The sequence below is a fragment of the Giraffa tippelskirchi genome, chromosome 13 (genome assembly GCF_054371585.1).
Source record: "Giraffa tippelskirchi isolate mGirTip1 chromosome 13, T2T-mGirTip1v1.2.pri, whole genome shotgun sequence".
NCBI lineage: Eukaryota > Metazoa > Chordata > Mammalia > Artiodactyla > Giraffidae > Giraffa > Giraffa tippelskirchi.
The window spans coordinates 106,029,777-106,048,366 of NC_137287.1; the positions used below are offsets into that span (position 1 = coordinate 106,029,777).

Consider the following 18,590-nt stretch of genomic DNA (forward strand, 5'->3'; position numbering starts at 1 on the left):
ATTTGACATGCCCCCTCCTGCTTAGCGTTATCTATCAGCCTGCACCCGGCGCGTAGGTCGGGCTGAGGGTGTGGATGCAGAGGCTGGAGGACGATCGGGGTCGCGCCGTGGGGAGTCAGGAGGGGAAGAGCACGCAGTAAGCGCGACCTTAGTGGCTCGGGGCACCTCACGCAGCCCAGGTTCCAAATCCTTTTTTCCTTCCAGTTTGAGCTAGAAACCTCCGCAAACTCCAGGCTCCCTCATCGGCTCGCAGTCCGGTTCACTGACCGCAAACCTCTCGTCGACCCCAGATGCTGTCTCTGATGCCAAACTCCTCGAACCTTAGACCCCTTCTTGCACTCCAAGATCCTTATCCTCCTACCTCATACTTCCTCCGACCCAAGAGCCCTCTTTCGACTTCAGACTCCGCCTTCATCACCTCCTCCGTCCCCAGCCCTAGCCCCAGCCCCAGCCCCCTACTTCATCCGCAACCTGCTTCATTTTGAGACCGCTCCTTGGACGTCTCTCCTGGGTCTTCGGATCCTTCCATGGACCACCCCCCTCAACATTTCGCCGACTCCTCTTTCAATCACAATCCCTTCTGGGACCCCTGACCTATTAGCAAGTGTTGAGCTCATGTTAAGATTTTAAAAGCAGGTCTCTAGGTGGCATTCCAGCGATCATGATTTAGTTGGCTGGAACGGGATCTCTGGAACCTGTGTGTTTACCATTATTTAAAGAGTTTTTTATGTGGTTCCGGAAAGGACCCTTTGAGAAAGAAAAAATGGTGGTGGTGATGATATGGCAGGAATGGGCTGGGGTGGGAGAGGGTAGGGAATGGGTCTATGGGTTCTTCTATTCCGTCTGTGACTGCTTACACACTGTGTAATCTTGGGGAAAATACCTAATTTCGTTCAGTATGGGTTTCTTCATCTGTAAAATGGAGAGAATAATAGTAGCCATCTCTGGCTGTGAAGATTAAATCGCATATGAAAAGTTTTTAGAATATGGCTTGACACCTACTTAATACAGTAAATGCCATAATCTTTATCATCATTTCCTTAATCTCATGGATTCTCATCTTGTCCAACATGATCCAAACACTTCCCACTCTGACAAATTCCAACTACACCAGAGCTTGCTCTACTACCCTATCTCCAATGATGGGATGTTGTTTCCCTGTATTATTAGGCCTCTTGTCCAAATTTCCATTTAACAGCCTGTCTGTCTTCCAGTACTCACAGACAGATAAGAATCATTTTCTCGTTACCCTTCCCTGGACATGAAGAAAATATCAGCTTCTTCTCTTGGTCTCTGCTTTCCACAATTCCTGGCAGAGGGAGGGGGCTGGTTAAGCCCCTGACTACATATCCCCTTCCCCAACCCCAGGCTCCAGGCTTAGAGATGACTTTAACCGCGTGAAATCCGTTTGGGGTACAGCATCTGCCATGCCACCTGTAGACGGGAGAGGGCAGCAGTGTGTTGGGAAACCGCTCTGGAGCTTAAGAGCTGGGAAGAGCAAGAGGTAGAGGGCTGCCCAGAATTTTGTGTGCGGGACTGGAAGAGGACCGTTTATACTAGGACCGTGTGCCCTTGGACTAGACCTATTTGCCATCACTTCATGGCAAATAGATGGGAAAACAATGAAAAGAGTGATAGACTTTATTTTCTTGGGCTCCAAAATCACTGCAGATGGTGACTGCAGACTTGAAATTAAAAGATGTTTGCTCCTTGGAAGAAAAGCTATGACCAAAAAAAACAGCATATTAAAAAGCAGAGACATTACTTTGCCGACAAAGATCCAACCCATCTAGTCAAAGCTATGATTTTTCCAGGAGTCATGTATGGATGTGAGAGTTGGACCGTAAAGAAAACTGAACACCGAAGGACTGATGCTTTTGAACTGTGGTGTTGGAGAAGACTCTTGAGAGTCTCTTGGACTGCAAGGAGGTCAAACCAGTCAATCTTAAAGGAAATCGGTTCTGAATATTCATTGGAAGGACTGATGCTGAAGCTGAAGCTCTAATACTTTGGCCACCTGATGGGAAGAACTGACTCATTGGAAAAGACCCTGATGCTGGGAAAGACTGAAGGCAAGAGGAGAAGAGGACAACAGAGGATGAGATGGTTGGATGGCATCACCGACTCAATGGACATGAGTTTGAGCAAGCTCCGGAAATTGGTGATGGACAGGGAAGCCTGGTGTGCTGCATTCCATGGGGTCTCAAAGAGTTGGACACGACTGAGCGACTGAACTGAAGTGAACCTTGTGCCCTCGCATGTGCCTTTCTCTCCACAGAGTGGTCCTGTCTCCTCAGTGAGGTCCATATGGCTTATTATGCTTCAGTGAAGTCTGATGCCCTGAGTAGGGTCTGTCCTCACTGAATGAAGTCTGTGCTCGCTCAGTGATGTGCATTTCCTCAGGCCCTTCGTGGTGCTGAGTCCTCTCAGTTAATATCCCATCGATGAAGTGTCTTGTCTTTTTAGTGGGGTCTGTGTCTATTCCATGAGTTCTTTATCCCTTCAGGGAGCCCTGAGGCCCTTCCCTTAGGCTTAGGTAGGCCCTGGATCAAGGTCTCAGCATGGGGAGGTTACCCCCCACCCCAGTTTAGGAAAGTTGGACTATAAAGAAAATTGAGCACCAAAGAACTGATGCTTTTGAACTGTGGTGTTGGAGAAGACTCTGGAGAGTCCCTTGGATTGCAAGGAGGTCAAACCAGTCAATCCTAAAGAAAATCAGTCCTGAATATTCATTGGAATGACTGATGCTGAAGTTGAAACTCCAATACTTTGACCACCTGATGCAAAGAACTTACTCCTTAGAAAAGACCCTGATGCTGGGAAAGACTGAAGGCAGGAGGAGAAGCGGACAACAGGATGAGATGGTTGGATGGCATCACCGACTCAATGAACATGAGTTTGAGCAAGCTCCAGGAGTTAGTGATGGACAGGGAGGTCTGGCATGCTGCAGTCCGTGGGGTCTCAAAGAGTTGGACACAACTGAGTGACTGAACTGAACTGAACTGAATTTAGGATATGCTGGGCTTGAGATTAGTTGGACAAAGAACAAGAGAGCAGGTGGGAAGGGAGGCTGGGCCAGATGGGGTTCTGCATAGGCTTCAGGAATTGGAGGCTGCCTGCTTCCAGGCCTCAGAATCACTCTTGGAGTTAGGTACTTAAGGATCTTTCCTGATTTGATAGCTGTTCTGTGAACCGATGGGTGGGAGTGGGCCCTTCTTGGTGGTGAGTGCAGAGAGATGGAGGGTCCTGGCTGGTCCCTCGTTTCTGGAGTGGAAGGGATAGAGGTAAGCTGGAAGTATTTGAGCCAGGTGTCTCTTGATGAAGTAAGAGACTGGGAAGGAAAGAAGGGTGTGACTGATTCCTTCTATTTGCCTAGACTTTATTTCACAAGCCTTAGCTTCAGCTAGATGAGGCGGTAAAAACTTCTGGAGGCAGGAGACCTAGGTTTGGCCCAAGTTATGGTCTTTGTTTTTTCTGAAACCTTGTACAAAGTCCTCCTTTCCCCTGAGTCTACAATTTACGCAATGAAATGGGTTTATTAGCAAAGATTTAAGGCATATGGATCACAATAAACTGTGGAAAATTCTGAAAGAGATGGGAATATCAGACCACCTGACCTTCCTCTTGAGAAACCTGTATGAAGGTCAGGAAGCAACAGTCAGAACTGGACATGGAACAACAGACTGGTTCCAAATAGGAAAAGGAGTACATCAAGGCTGTATATTGTCACCCTGCTTATTTAACTTCTATGCAGAGTACATCATGAGAAACGCTGGGCTGGAGGAAGCACAAGCTGGAATCAAGACTGCCGGGAGAAATATCAATAACCTCAGATATGCAAATGACACCACCCTTATGGCAGAAAGTGAAGAAGACCTAAAGAGCCTCTTGATGAAAGTGAAAGTGGAGAGTGAAAAAGTTGGCTTAAAGCTCAACACTCAGAAAACTAAGATCATGGCATCCAGTCCCATCACTTCATGGGAAATAGATGGGGAAACAGTGGAAACAGTGGCTGACTTTATTTTTCTGGGCTCCAAAATCACTGCAGATGGTGACTGCAGCCATGAAATTAAAACACGCTTAATCCTTGGAAGGAAAGTTATGACCAACCTAGATAGCATATTAAAAAGCAGAGACATTACTTTGCCAACAAAGGTCCGTCTAGTCAAGGCTATGGTTTTTCCAGTGGTCATGTATGGATGTGAGAGTTGGACTATAAAGAAAGCTGAGCGCTGAAGAATTGATGCTTTTGAACTGTGGTGCTGGAGAAGACTCTTGAGAGTCCCTTGGACTGCAAGGAGATCCAACCAGTCCATCCTAAAGGAGATCAGCCCTGGGTGTTCATTGGAAGGACTGATGTTGAAGCTGAAAGTCCAACACTTTGGCCACCTGATGCGAAGAGTTGACTCATTGGAAAAGACCCTGATGCTGGGAAAGATTGAGGGCAGGAGGAGAAGGGGACGACAGAGGATGAGATGGCTGGATGGCATCACCGACTCTATGGACATGGGGTTGGGTGGACTCAGGGAGTTAGTGATGGACAGGGAGGCCTGGCGTGCTGCAGTTCATGGGGTCGCAAAGAGTCGGACACGACTGAGCGACTGAACTGAACTGAGTCTTAACTTAATGAGTCTTTGCATTTTAGGTCTGGATGGAAATTTGTGGAGGCAGGGAAAGTAAAGAACTCTCCTCAGGAGTGGAAGAAAATCCGAGTTTCCTCAGGGTGGGGGTTAGTTCCCAGAGCGAAAGTGTGTCACCCGGAAAGGACCCTACTCCACCTGGCTTTTCTACTGGGGAGGGTGACAGGTTTGTGCAATCAGATCGCGGGGCGGCTCCTCGATGGGCCTGACCAAAGTCTGTTCGTTCGTTAGCCCAGCTCTTTCCTGCTCATGCCCCGCCCTAATTCAGCTCTGCATCTGTAACTCCAAGACCCCACCCCACCCTGGTCACTCCATGGTCCTGCCTCCTCTCCTGTCACATCCAGCCTCGCCACTCCCGGTCACTCCATGAGCCCACCCTGTCTCCTGTCACGCCTAGCCCCTCCCCTTCTGCTTTCCCGCTGCGGCTCCACCCCTTCCGCAAGTAAGCTCCGCCCCATGCCCCAAGCAATGCTCGACTTTGGCCTATGAGTTTCTTTGCTAGCCCTGGTCCCAACACCACCAGGCACGGCTCCGCCCCTCTGTGCCTCTCCCCCTGCACCTGCCTAAGCCCCGCCCCAGTCACCAGGTCCCGCCCCTTCTTAAGGTCCCGCCCCTCCGTCGGCCTGTTTTCCGCGCCTGGGCGCCGGCTGCTACGGCTAAGGCGGCTACTGTGTTCAAAACTTGAGGTGATGGGACTTCCCAAAGAGCGGGGCCGGAGCGGCAGCGGGAGCGGGGCCCGGGAGGAAGCTGGAGCCCGGAGCTGGGAGCGGAGTTGGTTTCCTCCGCCCGAGGTCAGCCGTTCGGCGCACGTCCCCTCGCTGCAGCGATACCGCGAGCTGCACCGGCGCTCCTTGGAGGAGCCGAGAGGTGAGGCAGGGCCCGGGCGGGCCTGAGGGACGTCAGCTAGGAGAGAAGTGGGGGTTCACAGGAGAGGGAGGAATTGGGGGTGTTCCGTCGGGAAATGGAGGTTCTGTGAGGAGGTGGAGGTTCTCTTGGGAAATTGGGGAGTCGGTAAGGAGATAGAGGTTCTGTGAGGGAAGAATTGCGGTTCTTTAAGGAGATGGAAAAGCGGTTCCGGGAGGAGAGGGGTTTCTCAGAGGCGAAGGAGGAAATGTCTTTCTGTAGGAATTGAGCGTCTCCTAGGAGTTGAGGGGTTCCTTTGCGACTTGGGGGTTTCGCAGGTTCTGTGAACGTCTGAAACAGTGAAAATGTCCTGAGAAGAGAGTTCCTTATATGAAGAGTCAGGTTCTTAGGGGCCAGGAGCGCCTTGAAGGGAGGCTGGCCACGAAGAGAACTTTCTTTACCGCTTTTCAGCTCAGCTCAGCCCGTGCCTCCTGACACCTTTCGCCTGTGAGTTAGTCTCCACTGCTGAGGGGCACTCGAGTCCCATCCTGGCATCCCCAAGTTAGTAATAGATATGTATTTTTAGTATTTCAGAAATCCTGATGGAGACTACCATGGAAGACCGAACAAGTCACTAAAATAGTCTTTTTTTAAAAAGAAATTAGGGCTGGGATTGTAATAACTCCAAAATTTTGATAGGTAGTGTAATGTCTTTGAGACTCAAGCTGGGTAAGAGGTCACAGATGGAGCTGAATTGGGAGGCGGAATGATGCTGGCAGTGGGACATGCATGAACAATCTGGATTTAGATCTTGGCTCTGCCACTCATTTGCTCTTTGGTCTTGAGATTTTAAAACCTGTCTGAAATTCCTTTTGTCTATAAAATAGAGGTACTAATACCTGCTTCGAAGATTTGTTTGAGGGCTAAAATGAGTAGTAAGTGGAGTGTGCATTATAGAGTGCCTGATGCACAGCAGCATTCACTAAAGAGCGGTTAGATTGATAACCATAAGAGCAGTGTGGATGAGGCAAGCAACTATTGAGTAAGCAAGATAAGATTAAATCAGGTGTAGAGCCCTTGATTGCTGCAGGCAATGTCCAAGTTTGAGTGCTCAGACCTCTTTTTTTTTTTTCAGGTGTTCTTATAGATATTTGTTGACTAAATTTGTCTACATAGACCACCCCTTAGACAAATATTACACTTAATCTTTTAACTGACTCTTGTGGTTGGTAATTCTTTCCTTGTCAAGTTCCTACTCTTTACAAAAGATTTCACAGTAGGCTTCCTTTAATAGGGAAATGAGCCAATGTCTTTAAATAAAAACTCAATCACATGGAAGCTTCATAAAACACACCTACAACACACACCTGTATCCACCAACTGTCCCAGGATTCTGACTTCTTGGGATAACACTGTATTTTTGTTGGGATTCTCTAGGAATAAAATATAAAGGCCAATTCATATACTGGCTCTATAACAATATCATATCTTCATTTTTCCAATGGAGACTTCCTAGTTGGCTCTTAGAGAGGTGATCTTATCTATAGACTCACTTCCTAATCAGAGTTAACTTTCAGATTAGATAACCCCAGCTTGTTTCTTTTTCTTTCTTTCTTTTTAAATTGAAGTATAGTTGATTTATAATCTGTTTGTTTCAGGTATACAGCAAAGTAGTTCAATTATTTACATATATGTCCTAATTCAGACTCTTTTCCCTTATAGGTTATTACAAAACAGAGTATAGTCCCCTGTGCTATACAGTAGGTTCTTGTTGGTTATCTATTTTATATATATTAGTGTGTGTGTGTGTGTGTGTGTGTGTGTGTGCACGCGTGCACGTGCTAAGTTGCTTCAGTTGTGTCTGACTCTTTGCAACCCTATGGACTATAGCCTGCCAGGTTCCTCGGTCCATGGGATTCTTCAGGCAAGAATACTGGAATGGGTTGCCGTTTCCTCCTGCAGGAGATCTTCCTGATCCAGGGATTGAACCTGCATCTCTTGCATCTACTGTATTGGCAGGCGGGTTCTTTACCACTAGAGCTACCTGGGAACCCAGTAGTGTGTATGTGTTAATCCCAAACTTCTAATTTATCCCTCCCCTCCTACCTCAGGCCTCTTTTCACTTCTCTTCCCTCTCTATATTTTTTCCTGTCATGAGTTCATGTTTCCCATGTTTTCATTTTTTTTTTAGTTGTGGTAACATCATTTAAGCTCCCTGTATACAATATTGTATTTCTACTTCTGTGTACACTATGGTGTGATCACCACCAAAAATTTAATTTCCACCCATCACCATACACTTACCCTCTTTACTCATTTTACCCTCCCCACTTCACCTCTGGTAACCAGTAATCTGTTTTCTATATGTGTATTTGTTTTGTTTAGTTTGGTTGTTCATTTATTTTGTTTTTTACATTGCACATATTAGTGAGAGCATATGGTATTTGTCTTTGACTCTGTCTGAAATGGTAAGTTTTCATTCTTTTTATGGTTGAGTAGTATTCATATTACTTCCCTGTAATATTCATATTACTTCCCTGGTGGCTCAGACAATAAAGAATCTGCCTGCAATGCAGGAGACCCAGGTTCAATATCTGGGTCAGGAAGATCCTCTGGGGAAGGGAATGGCAACCCACTCCAGTATTCCTGCCTGGAGAATCCCTTGTACAGAAGAGTCTGGTGGGCTACAGTCCATAGGGTCACAGAGAGTTGGACAGTTGGCGACTGACACTTTTTTGACTTTAATATTTGTATATCCATACATATAAATACATATCTCTATATATCACATCTTCTTTATCATTCATTTATCAGTGGACACTTAGGTTACTTCCATGTCTTGGCTATTCACTGTAAACATAATAAACATAGGAGTGCATATATCTTTTCAAGATAGTGTTTCTGTTTTCTTGAGAAAAATACTCAGAAGTGGAATTGCCAGATCATATAATAGTTCTGTTCTTTATTTTTTTAGAAATTGCTTTACTCCAAAGTGTCTGCAACAGTATACATTCCCACCAACAATGTATGAAGGCTCCATCTCGCCACATCCTTTTCAACACTTGTTTCTTGCCTTTTTAATAATAGCCATTCAGACGTGTGTGAGGTGATATACCATTGTGGCTTTGATTTGCATTTTCCTAATAACAAGTAATGTTGAACATCTTTTCATGTATCTGTTGGCTATCAGTATGTCTTTGGAAAAATGTCTATTTAGCACCTCTGCTCACATTTTAATTGGGTTGCTTGTTATTTTGTTGTTGAGTTGTATGAGTTCTTAATGTATTTTGAATGCTAACCCTTTATCCGATATATGATTTGCAAATACTTTCTCCCCAATGATGAGCTATTACTGTCACAGTAACTCTTTTTGTGTATACTTAGCTTTGTATCCAGGATCTCACTTATGCTCTAGTCTCAAATTTCATAGGTCTGTAGAGCATTTTATTCACAAACCTTGATGTTATACCATATTTAACATTACTGTGAGTCAGATTTACCAATTTTCCCTTCCAAATCTGCTCTTCTCCCTAATGTTCTAATCCCTGCCAGTGGCACTATCCCAAATCTTATCCATCTGTATATCTTTTTTATTTATAGGTTGCTCACTGCTTACTGAGCACAAATTCTGTTTGTTTGATGTAGAGACTATTATCCCCATTTTTCAGGAAGGAAACTGACACTTAGAGAGGTTAACTAAATTGCACAATGTCACAGAGGTACTTGGCGGTGGAGCTGAGATTTGAACCAACATAGTTTTGATTGCAGAATCTATACTGCCAGTAGCTATGCTAGTCCTCCTCCCTGATCCAGTCTGCCTTTTATGAAATTCTGTCAAATACTCTTTCAAAATATCTCTTCAGTTACCTTTTCTTCCATTTCCATAGACCCTTTTAATTCAAGGGAGCAGCCTTCTAATCGGTTCTCTCTCCCCTAGTCTCACTCATCTCCATTATTTCTGATAGATTTAGAATTATCTAAACACTGTTAGACTGATATGGAAATAGTACTTTCATATGTCACTTCAAAAACTTTCAATAGTTCCCTGTTTCCTACAGTTTAAAGTTAAAATTCTGCCTTTCTTTCAGAATCTCTGGATAACTAGCCTACCCCACCTTTCTATTCTTATCTTCTGATACTCCCTACTGCATGCCCCTCATTCTACAACAGACCTTTCTTGTTGATATACTGTATACACAAAAGTCCCTTTCCCATCACCATGGCTTTGCCCATTCCCTTCTGTTCCTCTCTACCTAGTCAAACCTCACCAGTTCCACAGAGCATTCCCTGATCATCCCAGTCCATTTTTACCTTTTCTAAACTTCAGTACTTAGAATGTGTGCCAAGAACCATCCAGAATTCAACAGCTCCACCATAAAAATATAAAAGCAAGAACTAAATGATTATGCATTTCCCTGACGTTCCAGTGGTTAAGACTCCATGCTTCCACAGTAGGAGGCACAAGTTCAATCCCTGGTCATGGAACCACGCTGCCTGTGGCCTGGTGGGCCAGAAAACAAAACAAAACCAAGTGATTGTAAAACTCAGATTTCTTCACTTCTTGTTGATGGACATAAATGTGGTTCATATATGGCTTTACATAGTCTGTGCCTACTATTGTCACTTAAAATGTATTTTTTTGAGTATACACATATTAAATGTAGTTATAACAACATGGACTTTAAAGTTAGGTCTTATTTTGTATTCAGGTTACTGGCTGTGTGATTCTTGGGAGAGTTTCCTATGTGTCCTGAGCTTCAGTTTTCTCATGTATTAAAATCAAGATCATCAGAGGGCCATATAAAGATTAAATGAGATTAGCTCAGTCCTTGGACATTAATGGCATTCATTAAAATGCCAGTTCCCATTTGTTCTCTCATTAATGGCCATTTAGTATTCTATTGTATCACTACCAGTGATTAAAGAGATTTCATCTCTTTAGTTTTCATGTCTGCTAGATAGATTTCATCTCTGCCAGTTTTCATCAGTTTTTTCATTGTTGAGCTTTAGGGTCGTTTCTAGTTTTACTATTATAAATGGTGTTAGTATAAACATCTCTTGAGTAATCACTTTTTCCCCTTTGGTATTATTTTCTTAGGGTGTGTTTTCCCCAAAGTTAGCAGTTGAAAGAATATAAAACATTTTATGACTCTTGTCATGCATTGCCCTGCTGTTAAGTAACATTGTACTAATTTCTTACAATGCTGTTATCATGTAATAGATCAGTTTTCTAGGGTCACTTGGGCATTGAGTTCAGTATTTTCTTAGTCTTTGCTGGTCTTAGAGGTATATAATGGCATCTTGGGGTTGATTTGATTTGGATTTCTTTAATTCATTGCAAGTTGTATAGAAAGAAAGGAAAGTGAAGTCACTCAGTCGTGTCCGACTCTTTGTGACCCCATGGACTATAGCCTGCCAGGCTCCTCCATCCATGGGATTTTCCAGGCAAGAATACTGGAATGGGTTGCCATTTCCTTCTCCAGGGGAATCTTCCTGACCCAGGGATCAAACCTGGGTCTCCTGCATTGCAGGCAGACTCTTTACTGCCTGAGCCACCAGGGAATCTGGTGGCAAGTTGTAAACTGTGTGATTTAGCTTTCAGTATATTCTGTCTTGTATATTCAAACATATTTTAGGTATTAGTCTTATTGTTGCCCAAATCTTTTCTCTCTGTGCACCAATGCCAAACAGAAATATGGAGACAGAGTTATGGAGGAGAAGGAAAGAGTAGCTTTATTACTTTGCCAGGCAGAGGGGGAACATAGTAGGCTAGTACCTCAAGAACTATGCCTCTTCCCTGGTGAGAAGGGAAAGGTTATATAGTCAGGCAAGAGTATGTGATAAGGATCAAGGCAATAACAGTCCTGTATTCTTTCTTCTGCAAAGTTCAAAAGGGTGGGGTTCCTGACAAGATTGGATGTGTGGAGGGTCTTAGGTGGTCGAGTGTCCTAATCTTGATGAGTCTCTCTGGTCTTTTAATCTTGCTGTTTTACTGCTGTTCCTCCTTTGATTAGCAACTGTGATGCTGTTTGGAACTGAGAGAAGGTCATGGAGGCTGGATTCTTGCCTATAAGAAATGGGGGACAAAAAGGCCTCTGTGCCCAGGAGTCACACGGGGCCCTGCTCAGCATCATTATCTCTTTAATCAGATTGTATAAACTAAATCATCCAACTTGAACAGGTCACTTTACCTCTATAAATTTGATTTCTCATCACTAAAATGAGAGGCTGATATCCTCTAAAGTTCCTTCCATTGTTATGGTTCTAAGTGTCTCTATCTCTCTCCTCTAGCTTAGATTATCCTAGGTGTTCTGCAACAGCGTGTTTAACCTGTTGAGTACCTTTTCTCCAGAGTAACCAGGCAAATATTTCAATATTGTAAGTCTTCTCTGGTTAAAACCCTACAATGACTTTCCATTGCTCTTAGAAACTGAAACTGTTAAGTTGCTCAGTCGTGTCCGACTCTTTGCAATGCCATGGGCTGTAGCCCACCAGGCTCCTCTGTCCATAAGGTTTTCCAGGCAAGAATACTGGAGTGGATTGCTGTTTCCTTCTCCAGGGCATCTTCCTGACCCAGGGATCCAACCCGGGTCTCCTGCACTGCATGCAGATTCTTCACCATCTGAGCCATCAGGGAAAGACTATTGTTCTTAGGATCAAATTGTTCAAATTCTCTATGCTTAGAAGGATTGCATGTTATCTGCCCAGTTTATGCCTTAATTTCTGCTATTCTTTCTCTTATTCTCAGTGCTTCAGCCTGAGGGAGTTCCTCTTAACGTATACCCATGGTTCTTTTCTGTCCCATAGTAATGTTTTTCCTGGTAGGAGAGTGGAGAAAAACTCCTATTCATCTTTCAGACTTTAGCAACAATGTCTTCCTCAGGGTAGTTCAAATCTTGACTTAGTAAATGTATAAGTAGATATCACTAAGTCATGTCCGACTCTTTGCAATCCCATGGACTGTAGTCCGCCAGGTTCCTCTCTCCATGGGATTCCCCAGTCAAGAATACAGGATTGGGTTGCCATGCCCTCCTCCAGGGGATCTTCCTGATTCAGGGATTGAACTTGGGTCTCCTGCTTTGCAGGCAAAATCTTTACCCACTGACCCACCTTGGGCAAATTATTTAGCCTCTCTGAGCCTTGATTTTCAAGCCAATAAAATAAGAATGAAAAACCCTACCTCCTACGGTTGTAGTAAGAACTAAATGAGATAATGCATTTAAGGAGTTTAAAAGCCACATCTGGTACTTAGCAAGTAACACTTGGGCAAATAGTAGTAGGAGAAAGAGATGCTCGTTAAGTAATTGCTGAGAATGAATGAACAAATTTTTCCTTGTCATGGAAGGCTCTGTGGGTAAAGGATTTCTTCCTTTCACTAATTAATTCATTGGAAAAGTTACTGATTAACTACAATGTACTAGGCATTGTGATAGGCTCTGGTTACAGTTTGAATAGATAGATGGTGAAAAATGGAGTGGATATTTTGAGAATGGAGGGAAGAAACTTGAGTCAAGATTCAGCCCATGGGAGTAAAGATGGTTTAAGAGTGTGGTGGGTGTTAAGATTTGATAGGTAGAAGAGGGACCCAGGTGATAGGTCCTAGAATACAGGGCAGAGAAATTGTGACTTGGTGCTATGCATAGAATGGTAAGCCATCTGAGGATAAATGTGCCTCAGAAGCTAAATGATGTCTGGGCTTCCTTTTCTGTTGTAGAATTTTGGGGAGACATTGCCAAGGAATTTTACTGGAAGACCCCATGTCCTGGTCCATTCCTTCAGTACAACTTTGATGTGACTAAAGGGAAAATCTTCATTGAATGGATGAAAGGAGCAACTACCAACATCTGCTACAACGTACTGGATCGAATTGTCCATGAGAAAAAACTTGGCGATAAAGTTGCTTTTTACTGGTAAAAACACCTATCTTATAGCCTGTGGCAGATAAAAAGTCACCCTGACATTTATATAGTATTTTATAGTTCACAAAGTACCTTAAAAATCCATGCATTTGATGCTTACAACAACCCAGAATAATAAGCAAACTATCATTAACTTAGTGTCTCAGGTGAGGAAAAATACCTCAAGTTAAATGACTTCCCTAAAATCATGTAACTGGTGTGTGACAGAACTGACATTCAAAATCAAGTGTCCTGACTTCTAGTCTAGTGTTTTCAACTTGTAGTTGGAGAGGAACAATGTGAGGGGGTAAATGGAAGCAAAAAGGATTATGTTATTTTCTTTCTTATTCTTGCTTTGGGAGAAAAGTGGATTTTGGATTTTTTGCTGCCACCACCACTGTTATCATCATTACCTTTGATTGAGCTATATGCCAGATACTGTGCTCAAGTGCCTCACACATATTATCATATTTGATGCTCACAACAACTAAAAATACATTATTTATTTTCCTCATTTTACATATGTGAAAATGAAATTCTGAAATGTAAATAGATGACTTATTTGAAGTTATACAGCTAGTAAGAAGGACTGATATTCACATCCTGGTAACACAGTTCCAGAGTTTATACTCTTAACTATGACATTATATTATCCTTCTAATTTCTTATACTAGCCTCTCAACAGCTTTGCAAATTAGGTATTCTTAGCCCAATTTTATAGCTGAAGAAATGAAGCATGCATCTCTGCTTTAGTGAATAATGTCATAGAGTGAGTAACTGGTGGAGCCAGGGTTCAAACCCAAGTCTGTCTGATTCCTTGTTTTTAACACTCAGCCATGCTGACTCCTCCACTGAAACTAAAACCCCCTCTTCCTAGCAACATAACTTAGAGAAGGTGTTACTAAACTGAACCTGAAATAGGACCTTGAAGTTCCAGTTATTGGGGTGTTTCTGCCACCAGCCATAAGCACGTTGAGAATTAATCTGTTTCTTTTTTAAACGAGCCAATAGGAGCATATTGGTATTTCATGGATAAATTAAATTTGTAGTCAGTAAAATGTTGCCCAGTTTGTGTGATATATTAAGAAAAACTCTAACCTGAGAGATAGGAAATTCAGTTTCTCACTCTAACTCTGCCATCCACTTGCTATGTAATCATAGGCAAGGCATTTAACTCTCTGAGAGTCAATTTCCTTGTCCATAAAATGGGGGTAATATTAAATTCTGCCCTTGCCTTATAATTGGATTGTTAGGAGAATCAAATATGATGTTGTAAAAGCGTTTATTTATTTATTGGAAAACACTGTACAAATGTGAGTGGTCTGTTAATCACATTACCATTGCTCATTTTGGGGTCACTTTGCCACTGAAATTCATGGTCCATTGTGCCTGTTGAGACTTTGTTTAGCTCCTGCCATGAGACTTTATGCTTGAGCTCCAGCTGACACTTGGGCCCACCTTCTAGGTTCCTCAGAGATCAGAAAACCTTTAAAGATCTGGATAGGAGATACTTTTGTCTGAATTTTTTCCCTGGTTTCAAATCAAGTGCATGATGAAAGACTGAAAAGACACAAGCCAGAATTGTTTATTCAATGGATATTGCTGCAGAATCCTAAGGCCCTTCTTTCCAGTTCCCCTACCATCTGTACTTGAACAGAGCCTGTCTTTCCACATATGTAAAATGAAAAGAGTAGATTAGATCAGTGTTTTCTCAAGAATGCTTTTGAAACCACTAATTACTTGACATATTAGCAGGAACTTTTTTTTTTTTTCCCCAAGCAGGAGCTTCTTGATTCATGAAAAAAAAATAGACTGAGAAGCACTATATAATGAATTACCTTTCCAGTATTTCCATTGTGTATTGATACACTAAAGGCTCCAAGAAGTCCTACAGTAAAGATACCTGATTAATTTTAACACGGGTTTCTAAAGTTTATTTGAGCCCCAAACACTTTTTATAGCATGCGATTAATATCACAAGAAGCAGTATTCCATGGAACACTGATTTACGAAGCACTCGATATATAATCTCTACATTTACTTCTCATGCAAAATTCTGTAACTCTGTAACAAGACATTTTCACTCCATTTTTACATTGGTCAGTCAACCAATAAGAATTTTAAAGATATTAAGTACTCAGCCCTATGAGTGTTATGGTACAGGAGTAAGAAGAGTGGGAGACAAGTACCACATGGGCCATTATTGTTCAATTCTCAAGCTACAAATAAATCACATTTGTTAAAAGAAAGTAAAGTGTAAATATCCCAGATATTTGTTTACTTCCCTTTTTTACCTCTATATTTTAAAATAATGTGCTTACCCTGCAATTTCTTTTTCCTTAAAGAAAGCATTGACTTCCTTTTATTATAGATGAGAATTTAGTTCTTATATACTACTCCAACTTCTTTCTCTTAATCTCAACATAATTATACCTCTATTTTTTAGTTAATTTAAAATCAATGCTTATTTTAGAATAATATATGATTGTATTTCCTTTTATATAAAGATTTTTGTTTTCAAAGAAGTTAAAAATCACCTAAAATTTTCTTATACTATTTACCTTTATCATATACTCAATATTTTTCAAACTGTCATATAATTTATTCTATGAAGTTCTCTTTTTCCCCTTGGTCATAGAGCCTACCTTCTTTCTGCTCTAATTTTTATTAATGTTTTTAAAGTGACATCTTTTCAGTGATTTGCTCCAGTGGATGCACTTCTTATGGAGCCATAGTATGACTTTCTTTTCAGCCTAGACATTTAGATAACTAAAGTGGCTTTCTTTTCTTTTTTCTGAGCAAACTCCTAGAAATAGTGAAGGATAGGGAAGTCTGGAGTGCTGCAGTCCAAGAGGTCACAAAGAGTTGGACACAACTTAGCAACTGAACAACAACAACATAGTGGCATTAGAAAACCACATTTAGGGCATATCTTATATACATGCTGAAATAATCCACAAACAAAGTACTTGAATTAGCCAAAATAGAACAGTATTAAGGAAGAATTTGGCTTTTTACTTTTTACTTGACACATTGTAAATATTCATGGAATAATAGTATTTTTAGAATTTGAAGTGATTGTTTTGTTAGAATCCATCTAGGACAACTGTCTTTACAGATGTAAAGCGTTTATGCAGGGATCAATTTATTCCTTAAATACTTATTAAGGACTTACTATGTACCAGGCAGTATTCTGAACAAACAAACAAACTCTCTACCCTCATGGAGGTTATATTCCAGCTTAAGGAGACAGACAAACAAACCAATAAATAAATGACAGGTAGTGATAAATGCTGTAGAAAAATACAAAGCAGTTTAAGGAAAAAGGAATGACAGTGAAAAATGGGGATTGATATGGGCGGCACTCTCTGATAAAGGTGACATTTGAGCAGGAATATGAAGGAAATGCAGAGTGTCATGCATATAGTTGGTTTGGGAAAAGAGACTATTCCAGGTACATGGAAGAGTAAATGTAGAGGCCCTGGGACAGGAGTGTTCTGCTACCTAATGTGTTTGAATACTAGCTAGGAAGTTAGTGTAGCTGAAGCAGTATTAGTTAGAAAAACAGAGTAATAGGGAATGAGGTCAGCAGGACACTAGATTGTATAGATTGAAAGACTTTGGGTGTTTTTTCACAGTGAAATGGGAAACCATTGGACAATATTGAGCATAGAAGTGACTGATTTGACTTATGTTTAGAACCTGTCTTTATGTTGAGAATAGACCGTCGAAGGGCAAGATTAGAAGCATGGAGACTTATGAGGCTATTATAGAAATCCATGTGAACAATGATAGTGATTGAAGGTGCTTAGAAGTGGTCAAAATCTGCATCTATTTTGAGTGAAGAGCACATGGAATTTGCTGACTTGAATTGGATGTAAGGCGCGAAAGAAAAGGGAATCAAGATTGTATTCAACAGTGATGAGGTCCAGGACTGGGACATCTTGACTATTTTTGGACACCTATGAAAAGATTTTATGCAGGGGAGTGATGTCACAGCTGGGCTTAAGAAGATTAATCTGGATTCATATGGAAGTGAGAATATAAAGGCAGAGAGCTGAGAGTTTTGTTATTCAAGGTAGAGATGCCTAAACTGGGATATTGGTTGTGGGAATGGAGTTGAACAATAAAATTTTACAATAATTCAGAGGAGAGAAACCGATAGAGGTAACTGGTTGTGTAGATGCAGGAGAGACAGGCAAAGAAAGTGAGAGAAGAGTCGATTGTTCCCTCCGTCTTTATAGCACTTTACCTCTTTCAAAGGCACATAGTCATCTGATCCAAAGGCTAAATTTACCCTCTAGACAACACTATGGTTTCAACCTCTCTCGCACTTTCTTCCCCCTACATGACAGGTAGGGATGTTAGTGGGGATTTATGTGTATATGTATGAGAAAGAAATCAGTGACAAAGTTATTAGAATAGTCATTCACAGAGAGATAGTCAGTGAGGGACATTAGAGGTAGCTCTGGGAGTGGGGCCTGACTAGTTAAAGGGATACTGGCAAACAGTGACAGATTGGAGGATTAAGTAAAGGGTTTCAGAGGAGAGGGTAGAAAGAGTGGTTGGTGGTTGTTTTTCTGGTGATTTATACAAGCTGCTCAGTCTCTAGGTTATTCCAGGAGAGGAGCCCAATCTCTCAAGCCCCCAGAATTTGGTTTAGTCCATTCCTTCTCCTTTTTGCTTTGGATTGCCTCTGGCTATCAGTATCTCTGAACCATCTCCTGCCTCAGTCTCAACTGAAGTCTCTTTCCACAAGCTCTGGCTATTTTTCAATGCTTTCTTAGAAACTTCTGAGAAGCAGGTGTCTTTAAGAGTGACCTCAAGGCAGAAGCTCTGCTTTCAGGATCCCTGTATGTTCCCGAATATGAATTCGAAAGTATGCTATTTAGAACTCTCCAGATCCTGGTGGGGTATGAGTGAGTGTGTATACTTGAGGAGATGGGGATGGTTGAGAAGTGGAGATGAGCCCATGGTCTGACAAGGAGAAGACTGTCAAGGTGATGTGGAAAACCACAGCTCTGAAGTGTATTACCTTAGCATTCATGTCCAAGGACTCTATTCATTATCTAGGTCCACGTCCTGGAGTTCATTTCAGTGATATTAGGATGGACAGACTTTTTTGTCCTCTATCTATATCTTCACTAGTTTCACAGTAGTGTATTTGCTTATTAAAATATACCATTTGACCCTTGAACAATGTGAGTTT

General features: G+C 42.0%; 1 protein-coding gene across 4 annotated transcripts in view; it reads left to right on the forward strand.

Annotated features, from left to right (window-relative positions):
- Positions 1-5,292: 5,292 nt before the first annotated feature.
- The window catches only part of ACSS2 (acyl-CoA synthetase short chain family member 2), a 43,829-nt gene continuing 30,531 nt past the window's right edge, over positions 5,293-18,590 (forward strand). For all 4 annotated transcript variants that reach the window (XM_081559899.1, XM_081559901.1, XM_081559900.1 and 1 more), the window contains exons 1-2: positions 5,293-5,507; positions 13,198-13,393. In XM_081559899.1, coding sequence (XP_081416025.1) covers positions 5,330-5,507; positions 13,198-13,393 — 374 coding nt within the window. In that variant the 5' untranslated portion in view covers positions 5,293-5,329. The remainder of the gene's footprint in view (positions 5,508-13,197; positions 13,394-18,590) is intronic.